At 34.1% G+C, this 14,746-nt stretch overlaps 1 protein-coding gene across 2 annotated transcripts in view; it reads right to left on the minus strand.

The window, feature by feature from the left end:
* P3H2 (prolyl 3-hydroxylase 2) overlaps positions 1-14,746 on the minus strand; it is a 138,790-nt gene that overhangs the window by 25,920 nt on the left and 98,124 nt on the right. For both annotated transcript variants that reach the window (XM_036218505.1, XM_016136324.2), the window contains exons 2-3: positions 5,187-5,339; positions 4,049-4,238 (exon numbers count right to left, since the gene is read on the minus strand). In XM_036218505.1, coding sequence (XP_036074398.1) covers positions 4,049-4,238; positions 5,187-5,294 — 298 coding nt within the window. In that variant the 5' untranslated portion in view covers positions 5,295-5,339. The remainder of the gene's footprint in view (positions 1-4,048; positions 4,239-5,186; positions 5,340-14,746) is intronic.

A 14,746-nucleotide genomic window follows, 5' to 3' on the forward strand; every position in this document is an offset into this window, starting at 1 on the left:
TCTATCCAGATACAAATTAATTCATCACCTGGATGTTGTAAATCCTAATACCATAGGGACTGGTAAAGTTGCAGACAGATGAAAGCTAAAGAATTTAAATAAGTGCCTTGCATCTTTCTCTTCGTCTCCCTTTCTTTGTTCTAGTTCTTCTTGCTTGCAAACGGGCCAATTTTTCTTACTTACAAACAGATCTGAAAGTGTAAGGTTTGCATGCTCCTTTCAGCATGAGCTGAGAAAACTCAAGTGGCTAATGAATCGGGGGGGGGGGGGGCGGGGAACTTCCTACATTTTGCCCTGACTTTGATTTTTATAATAAAGATGGAGGTAGTCTTTTCAAGAAAGAGAATAGTTCATTCATGCTTGTGCTGAGTGAGAGGGTTCTCTTGAGAATGATGATAAAACAATCTAACTTTATGACCGTGCAATTTAATTTCTAACAACTGCCTCCTTTCAAAAGTTTCTTTGTTAGGGAGAGTTTAGTTTGTACCTCGATGACCTTGAAGACAGACCCCAAAACACAACAGGAAGTAAATGTACATTTTCTGGCGTGTAGAAAACTGTGCCAATTTTCTTTTAGCATGGCCAAGTCAAACCAATATAGCACAGCTAACAGAATCCCTACAATCCATTGGTTCTTAACCTCAGTTGGAGGAATGTGAGGGAAAGAATAAGTTCTGTTTATTTGATTAGTATTTTTGAAATAAATAGCTAGCTGTTTTATTTTTTTAAGAACACAACAACCCTCAACCATTTTCTCCTAGTGAGCTAGCCAGTTACCTTATAACACACTCCTCCTAATTCCAAATGACAAGCAAAAGGAAAGGGTATGACACACACCCACCAAGAACTCAAAATCTTAATAAAAGGATTTTGAAAGTAAGCTATAAATAGCAGCAAAATAAGGGTGACATAATGATAGCTTTTAGGGCTTTCAACAAGCACAGAAGCCATTTGTATTTTTCTCCAATGTTTAATGTTCTAACTGTAAAATTCAAATATTATGGCTTTCTAAATATGTTCTGTATTTTAAAATCAGTTTTACTCCTAATTTAGGACAGTTTTGAACCAAACTAGAATTTACAGTCAGAATTATGATATCTCTTTTTATTTGTAGTTGTATCCCTTGCTTTCTTTCTATATCAAATATTATTATGCAATTAGTATATTTTTAATAAATTTGAGATCCAAGACATTATGTGGGAATACTTTTTTTAAGTTTCCCTCTCATAATAAATTGGATATGCTTCAAATTCTGAAGAAGACTTACTATATTTCTATAATATATAATATTTGGGTTAAAATAAAGGGACTATGAATTTTTTGAATCACTTTTCTTTATCGGAAGTGGGATCATGGGTGTTAGAAATTGTGGTTAGTAGTTAGAGCTTCAGTTAGGAGATCGCTATTCCTTTCCAGCAACCAAGATGCTGTGCTGACCTTGGACAAATTAGTAAATGTTAATCTGTGGAGAATTGTCAGTCAATCTTCCTAAACCAGTTCTAGGCCATTTGCCAAGGCTGCGGTCATTAGTTGAGGCAGGTGTATAAACAAATGTAAGAATGGAGACAGGACACATATCCCCACAAAACCACAAGATAGTAAACTGTAACAAAGGAAAAGCCTGCCCATCTGCAAGTCAACAATTAAGTATAGAGCAATACTCAGCAAGTGAAATGTAAGACACACATAAAATTGGCAAGTGAAATGTGAGACACATATAAAATTGACATCCAAATGAGTAGTGCTCATAAAAATGCAAGCAATAGCTCTGGCAGAGGTCCAGTAAAACACAACTTTTGGGGAAACAATGTTTAATAATTCAGATACTGGTATTGATTGTAGGTGAATCAAGTTGATTTAGGGTAACAGTGTATGGCAGGCAAATTGATCACTTGACAAATTGATTTGAAATCTAACTTCTTAGTCTAATTAAATAGATATTCATTCCCCTATTGCCCCTCTAAAGGACCTTAACAATTTATGACCTATATTTTTAGAAATTCAGAGTATTATTAACCATATTAATCTCTGCAACATGATTGATGGATATGTCCTCTCCTTCATTCATTCAACCCATTCATTTAACAAATATTTACTAAGCAGTCACTACTTGGCGGTCACTGTACTCAGGCACTGAGGACTGAACACGGAATGAGACAGGGCATTAGCCAAGCAATAGAGGAAAACATTTTGAAAGCCTGTAAGTGGAAATGAGCAAGGCATATCCAAGGAATTAAAAGAGTGCAGTAGGAATGAGTCACAGAGAGAGGGGAAAAAAGAGACTATGAAAACATACACAAGTGTGTAGTAATGTAAGTCGTTGTTAAAAGGTTTGGGGTTTTATTTAAGTGAAATATAATTCAGTGGGATATTTTCACCATGCTGTGAGCAAACTTTTATTTTTATTTTTTTAGAAGACTGCTTTGTGTACCTACAAAATAAAATCTGGAAAAGACATAAGGGCCAGCAAGGAGACCATCATATTGGCTTTGTGAAAATACACTGTTGATTTGAACCAAGGAGTCCATCATATTGGCTTAGTTAAAATATACTGTTGATTTGAACCAGCAAAAGGGATTGAGAGAACCAGGAAATCTGAAATGCTAATAGGAGGTAGCATCTATCAAAGTCTGGTAATGAATAAGAAGGGAATAGGAATTGAGGGAGATTTTGGATTGAAAGATAACATCTGGGGATGTGGATTGAGCTGCTAGGTGAATGGTGCTTTTTATAGAGATAGAAAACACTGGAAGTTTGGGAACGTACAATGAGTTCATTAATTTGTATTTTTGTGAAATTAAACATTGCTTTTCATATAATTATTTGTTAAACATTTATTATTGAATAAATTACCCTTTGCCCATTTTTCAATTGTGTAGACCTTTAAAGTATGGGGTCAGAGTGAAAAAAGCCTAGGTTTCATTTCCAGCCTTATCTGAATCACATTACTTAAGCTTTCTGAGTTGCAAATCCCTCATTGTAAAAAGGGAGAAGACAGTTAATAACAATAGTATCTAAAAGGAATTGTTTAGAGGATTAAAAGAGATATATAGAAGTCTTCGTATGTTGTAACTGCTAAATAAATATTGTTTATTATTATTACTACTAGTAAATAACAAATTACTACTAATAATTTACATGTTCTATTTAACTATTAAGGATATTAACTCTTTGTCTGTAATAAATTTTGTATTTTTTTCCCACTTGCCATTTGTAAATCTGCTTGATTTATTGCACATTTTGTGTTTATAAATCTTATGTGAACTCTATCCGTCTCTTCGTCTCTTCGTATTTCCCATCTGTTGTCTTGCCAAAAGCATTTCATCTCTACTATTATACAAATATTTTCCTGCATTTTCTTCTAACAATTTTATTTTTATATTTATATTGTTAATATGAATAGAATGCATTTTTGTGTATTTTTTCATATGCAGCAGAGAACTCATTTCCTACCATAAATGGTTAACTAGCCAGTCTCCCCAATTAATGTATAATGCATATTACCTACAATTTTAAATTCTACATTATAATATATTAAATTCCTAAATATAGCAAAATACTCTTTTAAGTGATTGAAGATGACTATACAGAAGTATTCACTACTATATTGATTATAACAATGAAAAATTATATCTTCCTTAAAAGTCATCAAGAAAGAATTGATCAAATAAATCACATTGTCCCCATATAATGGAATATTATGCAACCATTAAATACAATAGGTAGATCTACATGTACTTACTTGAGAAGTCCACAATATATTGTCAAGCATAAAACAAAAAGAAAAAATATGCTGAAAATCAGTATTTATAGTATTGTCCTATTTTTATAAAAATACATAAATATTTACATATGCATCTGAAAAAGTTTCAGAGCATAGTCATCAAAATTTAAACTAGGTAAGTTTATCTATGGGAGATAGAATGGTTCAGGTATATGAGAATCTTTCACTTTTACAATATATACCTCTGCATTGTTGGAATATTCTTACAGATTGCACATAGCATTTCTCTAATCATAAAATAAATAAAGAGGAAAAAAGCTTTACCTGCAATGGCTTCATAGAGACCAGCTTTATAGCCTAAGTACTCATACTCTTCAAATCTCTGAGGCCCCTCACATAGGGCTCGGCACTCCATATCTTCACTGAAATATTCTCGTAAAGCTTGTTCAAAGTACTTGATAGCTAGTTCAAAGTCATCAACCTCATAATGTTTAACTCCTGCATTGTAACTCTCCTGCAAAAATACAGAAAAAACTTTTTCTTTATTTTCCCCAAGAACACCCACCAGGCACTTGAATAGCAGGGGCCATGCAGACTGGGGATCACTTAGGTAGTTGTAGTACTGGACTCCTGTGCTGTGGTGGGGATAAAGAGGAGTTGTACTGGGAGATAAAGTGTTAAGTTCCACACTGCAACTAATAGTAAATGAGAAGACTTGCAGAGCAAGCCTTCTATAGAGCCACCAATGAATTTCATTTTCTTCCTGAGCACACTAGCCCCTTTGAATGTAGTAGGTAGGGCCATGCCACAAAGTGCATAAAGACTGATGTGGTTGGACATGACAACTGTTTCCAGGCCTGGCCCAATTTAAAAATAAAAACAAACAAACAAAAACTCCCATCTAAAACCTTCCTCTCTTTTCCTTTTCTTTAATCATCTTGGAGGTCAGGATCATCCCGAAATGTTGAGGATGGCAATGTCTCCAGTTGTAAAAGAAGCCCTTTCAACATACTATGATTTTGTCAGATTTTATTTAAACAAAGAATTCTGTGTCTTGAAAAAAAAGAGAGAGAGAATTTGAAAGTACAGGTACAATGAAAGAACCACCGGTTTGGAGCTGGGAGATCACAGTGTGCCCTGAGCCATTAACACACTGGCTTCAAGTTCTATGTGAAAAATAGAAGTACTGGAGTGGGAGCTGAAGCTCAGAGAGGATTTATATCATATTCTGCTTTTCACCATTTCATACTGATTTCCTAAATTAATTTTCATCACCTCAATTTTTTCAATTTTGAAAATATATTGATAATTATATCAAGGTGTGATATAATGTGAAAGTATAAAAATGTTATTATATTGTAAATTGGGGATCAATCTGAAATATCCATAGGAATACACTTTGGGCCAAATGAAACTTAGCAGTAAGCTCCACATGGTTGGGGCAGGGGTCTCCAGAGCTCACCAGGTGCGGTTTGGCTTCTCGATCTACCAACTGGAATGCTTCGACACCAGCCATCGTTCTGTAATTCTCAATATTCTGCTGCATTTCCATGTGCTCAGGGTTGGCCATAAAAAATGTGTGGGCTGCTTCCACTGCCTTTTCCAGCTGGTTAAGCTATGGAGAGAATAAAAAGACCAATGAAGGCAAATATTGCTAAACCAGGTTCAGTACTAGCCAACGTCTCACAGCTCGAAAGTGGCAGGGCCAGGTTCCAGTTCACATTTACTATACTCAACATCCATCCTATAGGGCAGGAGGTTAATAAATAGTACTCCTAAAATGCTATGTGGGTTTTTTGGCTTTAGTGAGAATGGATACATGTTTTGTTTCAAGTTCATTCCTTTCCTCTTCTTTTCTAAACTATCTGTGTTTTTTAAAAAAATTAAAGCTAGGTGCTTCTCTCTCTCTCTCTCTCTCTCTCTCTCTCTGTGTGTGTGTGTGTGTGTGTGTGTGTGTGTGTGTTATGATTAATCAAAGAAAAAGCTGCCAATGCTGTGCCACCTCTAATGCATATTTTCAACATTTTTGTCTTTTATTTTCTCTTCATTTCTTTTTGTGCCCTTTACCTTTAATCCTGACAATGGGAATATAAACAAAGCTATGACTTTCTAAAAGATGGGATTTGGTATACCTCCTGCTCCATCAAATTTGCTACCAGGCTTTAGAATGTGAAGAATACAAAGTTAAAAGGAATAAGTTATTCTACCATATAAGAGATGCTAAATAGAGCACATAAAGTGTTCTACCACGTTCCTTTGACCAAAGTATTTGATTCCAAATTTACAGCTTTGGTTCTCATTAATGTAAAAGAAAGAATTTTTAATAACCACTACATAGACACTATAAATCTCCTCCTAAATGACTTAAAACACAACTCTCCATGTAACATGCAGTGATGCATTTTTTAAAAAACAAATTGGAATTAAATTTACTCAATTTAAGACATTTTACCCTATACATTAGTTATGGAGAATATCTGTGGGCAGATCTATCTGCCCCACATCAGAAAAATGAATATTTACATTAATAGTCTTTTCCATGGTAAATCCAAATTATGCCCAATCTACTTTAAAGCATAAAGAAATAAAAACTCATTGCTATTGAATAAGTAAATATAAAATCATGGAACAGCATATAAAATCCAACTGAGTATGCTTTTGATAGTCTGGCCACTCAAGTATTAGATCTAGCAAGATCCAGAAAGATCTAGAAAGATCTAGAAAGAATTAGAAGGTTCCCAAGTCCCCAGCCACTGCTATCTCGTGATATATAAAGTTTAGCCTTCACCACAGAAAATATAAACTGCCCTATATCAAGACTTAACATGCTTAAATATGTCTAATAATAGTAAAACATTCCCCTTTCCCCTCGAATTTACACATGCTTAGCCACTGGTCTTCCTGTCACTAAATCTTATCTGAAATCAGTTTTCCCTGCCACTTTCGCCTTTGTTTGCAATTCTGTGTTTCCAGAATTATTCTATCAGTCAAAATCACTAATTTTGGACCTCGTTTCTCAGTTTCTCAAATACTGACACAGATAAATATGAGTTTTTTGGACATCAATATAGTAACAAGAATATAGAAAAAGAATAGCTTCTAAATTGGGTGTCTAAATTAATCAAGTGAATCTGGAAAAAGTCATTTAAGCATTTGAGTCTCAGTTCTCCTTTAAGAAACATGCCCATAAAACCCCCATACCACTACCTAGTACATAGGATTTTGGAAAGATTTAATTGTGTAACATATACAAATATTCTTCAGAAATCACTAAAACCTTAATAAAATAAACAATAGAATACAACTTATAAATCAGCTATTAGTTTCAAGGATATAAATATGTTCTCATTAATGAGGGTACAGTCTATAACTCTCACAGAATCATAATTTATGAGAATATAGTAAGGTTCTTGGTGGAAACTGCCTCCAGTTAAAAGTCAAACTGTACATTACAAACAAAACAGATTAGCACTGATATACTCTGGTTCTATAGTACCAGCCACTAAAGTTCACAGAATATAAATCAATTTTATGTTTTTTACATTCCTACCTTAATGTTTTGTTCAGGTGATTTCACTGACCTAGAGCTCCTTTGTCACTTGGTCTTTTCTTACTAGAATCTGACATATCCTATAAGGCTGAACTTAAATTCTCTAAGAGATCGTCTCTTCCTCAACCATATGTCTGTAGTCAAGTACTGCAATACCACCTTATCCCTGTTCCTCTACTGTACTTCAATACTCTGCTGCACGTCTTTTACACACAAATCAAAAGGTATACTACATGTAAGTATGCTTTGTCAGCTATATTATACTAAAAGGATACAAGCTTAATGACATCTCAGGAGTCATTATCCACACTGAGAGCTTTCAGTATTGATGATCATCAATGTATATGATTTGGCAGCTCTTGAAAATTTTACCACATTGTTTTTTTTGTTTTGTTTTGTTTTTGTTTTTGTTTGTGTGTGTGTGTGTGTGTGTGTGTGTGTGTGTGTGTTTTGCATATTTGGTGCTATTCCCATTTATTACCCATTAGGGAACATAATACCATCATCCCCAATATAAGTATAAAGAGATTCCAGGACTTAAAGGTAAACCATAAAACTTATTCATGAACTAGCCAAGGCTTTTAAATGATCGTAAACCAGTTCAGGAAACTAGAATTGGTTGCCAGAGTCTATAAAACGGGCAATTATTTTAACTGGAAGCTTGATATCTTTATACTCCATTTTAGAAATTAGATACACACAGCTGAAGTGGTAGGAAAAGTCCAGGTGAACATGTGCATGTTACACATAATGCTGTATTATTGGATGGAGGTTATTGCGAGATCTTGTAAGTACTAGGTTTCAGCTAAGGAAGGATCTACCCACTACTCCATTAAAACGAACAAAAAGCAAACTGCATTTAAAGGCTCCAAACTGGATTTCCCTTAAGACCAAAATAAAACCACAGGAGAGGATAACTAATGTGAAGTTAACTCTATGCCTTAGAAAAATAAATTGTAAAATAAAGAACTGAGGAAAATGAAATGATCATACAACAAGATGGTACCACAGTTTTAAGGAATTCTACTGCTCCACTGAGCCTTCGAGAAGCACTGGGTCATTTTATCTCAGTCTATGAAGAACTAGCACAAACATTGTCTCCCGGTAGCCCAGAAGCACAACTATATGTGATAGCCATGTTGCATGAAAAAAGAAATGAACACTGATTAAACCAACGCCTTGCTGGCATTCAGGAGTTACTCCGTCCACTGGTGAGTGAATGAGATTCTTTTGACATGCAATATTTTTTCCATATCTAGTAATAAAGGAACATTTCAAAAGTACTTAGAAAATTTCAGTAGCTATCCACTGACCACAAAAGAGATTCCAGAAATTATGCATCATGACATTTGAGAACCTTCAGGATTCTTTGGCCCCTAACTCTATCTTTCTAGCATAACTTCCTCACGTCTTCCTGCAAAATTTTTCCCAGAAAAGTTTTAAGAGAATTTCTAGAAGTTTTCTTATATACCATCCTCTTATTCAAGAAAATATTCATAGACCCAGTACTATAGTAATACCAAAACTCTTTATTTCACTTATTCACTTATTTGTAAAGTTTTTTTTTTTTTTTTGCACTGAATCTGTGCCAGACACCATGATAGTCAATTACAATACACACATGGCTAGAATAAAGACCCGCTTTCTAGGTGTTTATAGTCTCATCAAAGGAGACAAGTCTCAAGAAAATAAATCTTTGATGAAAATGATTTTGGGTTGTGCTAAAAGCATTGAAGAAATAAATGAGCAAATAGTAATGTAAGAGCTCTCTGAGGTTGGAATGGAAGCAGAACTCCTTTAGATAAATTAGCCAAATAAAGCCTCTCTGCAATGGGAGTTTTGAACTGGGGTCTAAATTTTGAGAAGCCAGTCATGATAAGAACAGGAGAACTAGTGTTACAGCCAAAAAAAAAAAAAAAAAAAATAGTGCAAATCAAAGGAGAGACCTTAAAGTGGGAAAAGTCTTGACATGTTTTACAAGCAGAGCAGAGACTAAAGAGAGAGATTTGAGAAGTTGGAGAAGGACAGATCACTTGTAGGGTATGGTAAAGAGTTTGAATGTTATTTTAAGAGAAAATCATTAAAGAATTTTAAACTTTAGTTGATATCCAATTTTAAATGATAATTCAGACTGCTGTGTAGAGGAGAATAGATCTTTGGTAGCAGACAGGAGAACACAGCAATAATCCAGGTCAGAGATAATGCTATTTGTAAAGTGAAAACAGGATCATATAGGTCAGTCCTCATTCTATTTTTCCTCCCTCTCTCTTCCATTCCTTTCTTTTTCTTTCCATTTTGCCCTTCCTTGGCTATAGCAACATTTTTCAACTTAGATGGTGAACACATAGCACAAAAGAAAACTATCTAAAATTTCCGAACATATTTTAGGGAAAATATAAAAGTTCCCCCTCTTCTGAATTGGAGGAAATAGGAAGATCAAATATTTTGAATAAGAAATTTAAAACAGATTGTAAGACACATGCAAAGAAGGAAAAAGATTAATTTTAAAGCACAATAAAACATGTAAATAACACTGTGTACTTCTGAAACAGAATATTTAGGATCACACTCTATCTTCTGAAGACTTTTTATACATTCAGGGTAAAACATCAATCCTAAAATAAGTAATTTCCATTCTTCTGCTGAAACATCAACATTTCAATAAAGAAGGAATTCTTTCTTAAGTTTCATCACCCTAACTTTGGGAATTCATCCCATATTATGCATTACTTCTTGATGAAGCACTATGATTTTTGCCTTGGCTCTTTATTTAAAGTTCACAACATAGCAATTTTGGAGAATTTTTAACTCCATTAAACATTTCTTACTAACTGACAGACATGTAAGTACACACTGAAGACATCCTATTTCTGAGCAACAGTAAAATTTCTAAGTCTTAGTAAGCAGCATAAACACTCCAGCTGAAGAAAAAGAAGACACCAGGTTACTGTATGTAGCTAATGTCTCCAAATTTACCTCAAAGTTTTGCCAAATCAAAGTTATTTTTTCCCACAAAACCAAACAAGTAAATAAATTATTTAAATAATTTAAAATAAAATTAAACAACCTATTATAGGAATACTCTTAAAATAAAGATCCAACAAATTTTGAAACGAAAATTGGAAGCAGTTTGAATTACTAGGTTAAACTAAATCCTATAAATGACAGCGTTTCAAATGTAAAAACCAGGCTGTTTGATAAGAATTCAATGGTACTTAAGGAAGTTTCTAAACATTTCCATATAATGAAGCAACATTTTTAGAGTGGTAAAAAATAGCCATTTGAAAAACAACTTTGCATTCTTATTTCACAGTTGCTGGTGATGGTACTTTTTTACATTATTAATATAATTTGCAAAAAAAAAGACATATATTATGTTAATAATATGTAGTATGTTAATAATTCAACTATAGAAAATAACTTTCTCTTGACAAAACTATAAAAATAATTTTATAATACATAGAAGACTAAATAATATACTGTTATCTTTTTTGCCTTAACTATTAAAAAGCTTAGAATTAAATTTTATTTTTTATTGAAGCTGATATAGTTCCCTTTTTTCTTTGAAGTTTGTTGTTATTGCTGTTATTTGTTTCCATTTCAAAAACTCTAATTATACAAATAATTGTTTTAGCAAGGTAACTCAAAGTCCTTTTGGACATAGGAAAGGTATATTTTTTTTCAAAAATAAATCCCTGTAGCAAGGGAAGTTACTAGTAATAAAATTCTTTCCCACACTTTAATGTAGAGAATTTAGAAATTTTTAGCTTCAAAGAAAACATATTAATTCACCAGTTAGGTGTTCATGCTAATGTAGAAAATAAACTTATCTTTGCATTTATGGAATATTATTCTAAAATGTAGTCATGGTTATAAGTAAATATTTATAGTTTTCAAAATGCTGTTTGGTAAGGATTAGATGGGAAATGATGCTGCTAACATGTGACATTTTCTCTGTGGAATAAGTGGGAAAGGAAAAGTATCTTTTAAAGCACTTTCTTCTGCCAAACTGCTTATGTTCTTTTCTCGAATTGTTTATGGTCCTGGGCCTGATTAACGTCCTCCTGTTCTTTCTAAACACTCCAGTGAAGTTTTAATCTGATGTTTATAACTTAGTGCTAAACATTGATGGTGAATCGCCACTGTCAAATGAAGTTACCCTTATAAGCTCAGTGGAATAAGATTCTATCAGCTAAGTTTGTTAGAAGGTTTCTCATCTAAATAAAAACCATCTTTCAGGGTAAGGAAAACACTAAAGTGAAGAAGCAGAACTTTCAAACATGCTGTTTCAGATTAGAGACTCTTTAAAACAAAACGTCCCTGAAGTTTTTCTGGGGAAAAAAAAAGAAAAAAAAATCAAGATATTAGCCAAAAACTAAGTGCGTGCTTAATTGGATGAAATCTCTCAAGCCATCTGTGTATTGTCTAATGGCTTAATAAAAGAACAGCCAAGATATGAATGCCTGCTGGGTAAGGGGACAGAGCATTATCTTAGCAGCAGAATGTGGATAAGTCATATCTGCCATGGATCAAATGAAAGTAGTGTGTGTGGTTTATTGGTATGTTACTATTGTTTTGGGTTCTAAACATTAGGACAGGGTAAGAATGAACAACTGGGCAGACATCTTAACCTCCGTGTCAGAGGATGACTAATCATTACTGAAAAGAAGGTCTGAGCCAAGACCTGCCTGACATTTACTTCCTGCTACTGTTCTGGGAATCGCAGTTTTAATGCTCTTCAAAAATGTCTTTAGAAAGTAAAAGTCACTCATTTCACACTCTAGTTTTGTCAATGTCCCATGACTACTACAGTAATTATCACTTTAATTTGTAAAAAATCTTATTCGTGTCTGATTTTGAAAAAAAAAAAAAAAGAAATTCAGTGTCCCTCTTTTCAAGCTCAGAACTGTACTCCTCTCCTTTGTAACCCCCATACTGGTGAGTATGATCTTGTCTGGAAGGTTGTTAATTAGAATTTAGCCTTGTATACTGCTGAATAGTTTGCAAAGCAGTTCATAGCACCACTAATAGAAATGGTCATTTATTCAATCCCTATTATGAAATTCTTCTAAAAGCTGGAAGATGAACCCCTACCTCACCTTGGGCCCAGTACACAAGTAGTTGATCATTACGTACAAGGGCACATGAGGATGCAAACAATGAGCAAAAGCACCATGTAAAAGCTAGTGCTGGGACAGACTGAGTTGCCCTTAATGAACTTCATGGTACAAAAGCAAATCTTGTTCTAATCATTCACTCATGCTTTGCTTCTGCCTGGTTTTCATTATGATAAATAGAGATGAATATTGTCTTTCCCTAGTGACTCAATAAAAAAGTTCTATCTGGCCATCGCTTCCTTAGAGCCAACACCTAGCTCCTTAATTGCCACTACTGGAATTATGTCTCTGCAGCCATCAGCAGCCAGATCATATTTTTTCTCTCACACTGTACAAAGGTGCAATCATTTGATTATGTCAAATATCATTGCAAAATGACAATTAACTGTGGATCTGGGCTTTCCATTTTAAGATATCCTTTAAAAAGCAGCAACAATGAAATAGCTTAACATACACCTAGCACTGATTTTTCCGTTCTTGAGAATATGAAAAAATTTGAAACTTTTTTATGTGTCTGCAACATTGTTTTGTGAAATAACAAAGTGGCAGGCTTGAAAAGCTTGTCATAGACAAGAAGTAGTGGGAAGCAAGAGGATTGAGGCTCAAAGTGTGGGTTTATTTCCTGTTTCTCTCATAAGTATTCATGTTTCCTGAGTGGATTGCCGATAGAGGCAAATGGGTCAGCAGAAAGATGTAATAAAATGGGCCTTGCCTTTTTAAAAAATATAAAAGTGCTAGGCTAACTTTGGAGATAGATTGGCCAAATTGATGATTTAGGGAGGTCTTTAGGGTTTAGTAACATATAAAAAAAGTCATTACTATTTCTAACATCTCCCTTCCATTTTGGTCTCCCATCTTGTGTTTATGAAACAAATTTAACATTCCACCCAAACCACTCCGTTGTAAGAAATATAAGAAAAGCAAATAAGCAAATCAAAAGCTTTTCCACTTGAACCTCTTTTGGTATAAATATGCCATGTTGCTCTGTGAAATATAAACTCCCTTTTGCTCTTATAAGGGTGGGGAAATTTACTTCAAAAAGTATTTCAAAACATTCATTTCGGCTCATGTAAATGAATGTACCATAGCTGCAAACCTCTTGGAGGGGACTTCAAGAAGACACTAAGGTCTCTTCAGGTATTTAACCCATCGAGTTGATACATAGGTGCTCCTAACCTGACAAGCCACATGTTCTTATGAAAGAGGTAGTTTTGATGACAAGTTCTTTTAATATTTCATAAGATCCTCTGATATCACACCTGCACTTTTTAAGCATTCAGCCAGAGCAATATCCATCAGGCTGTATTGTCAATTAAATATCCCTGCCCCATACATACAGGTTAAATACAAACTCAAACATTTTCTCTGTGTTTTAGCCAACAGACTGTACCAGAAAGAAATGCCAGGCCATCCAAATTTGAGAGGAGGTTAAAGCTTGGAGAAAGTCCACTTACTGAACATATCGGGTAGCATCAATTCTTTTGTCATTTTTGTGGTACTTCAATTGGTCTTATGAATACTAACTTCTGTTAATCATAGGTAACCAGGGCAAAATTCCCTTTAAATCATATAGTACCACTGCTTCATTTACAGGAGGAAGAAGGATTTTCACAGAGAATTAGTGGCAAGACAGGTTAGAATCTACATAATTTATTAAAACATTTACAAACATACATTTGGGATTTCTATCCCTGTTATTTCAAAGTGATGATGAGTTCATGCATATCTGATCCATGTAACAAGTGTTTATGATCACCTCTGTCACAGAAAGAACTGTGATAGATGTTCTATGAGGATATAAAATATTTGTAATATAGTCCTCGACCTTTTATTAAATATAGTCAAGTAGGGTAAGGAGATATGCACAGACTATTAATATCAAGAATTAAGGTTCTGTAGAATTAGAAGGCACAGTGAGTGAGTAACAGGCAATACAGTGCTATAAAAGTTGAGAGAAGTTTGAAATCACAGTAACCTGGAAAGTTAAGGATAGGCCTTAAGGAGAAAGTAGGACTGATGCTGGGTTGTAAATAATAGAAAACATGTGGATGCCTCAGATGCAGAACAGTGTGAGAAGGGAGAGATAAGAATGACTCAAGATGTTTTTATAGAATAGTAATTTGACTGACCTGACTCATTTGAAAGATCTAAATTGCAGAATAATGGAAAACAATGTTCAACAGGGCTGGATTATGGAGATCTTTGATCACTACACTGAGGTGTTTTGATTTTATTTTTGGAAAAAGAGAAACAGATGTATCTATGTGTGCATGTATGTAAGCGTAGTCATAAAAATCCCCACTGCCTCATTCCAAAAAGTATTTGAAAAATAAAAAATATAATATTTGAGGTAAC

This window comes from Rousettus aegyptiacus, unplaced genomic scaffold, assembly GCF_014176215.1.
Source record: "Rousettus aegyptiacus isolate mRouAeg1 unplaced genomic scaffold, mRouAeg1.p scaffold_m13_p_4, whole genome shotgun sequence".
Classification (NCBI taxonomy): Eukaryota; Metazoa; Chordata; class Mammalia; order Chiroptera; family Pteropodidae; genus Rousettus; species Rousettus aegyptiacus.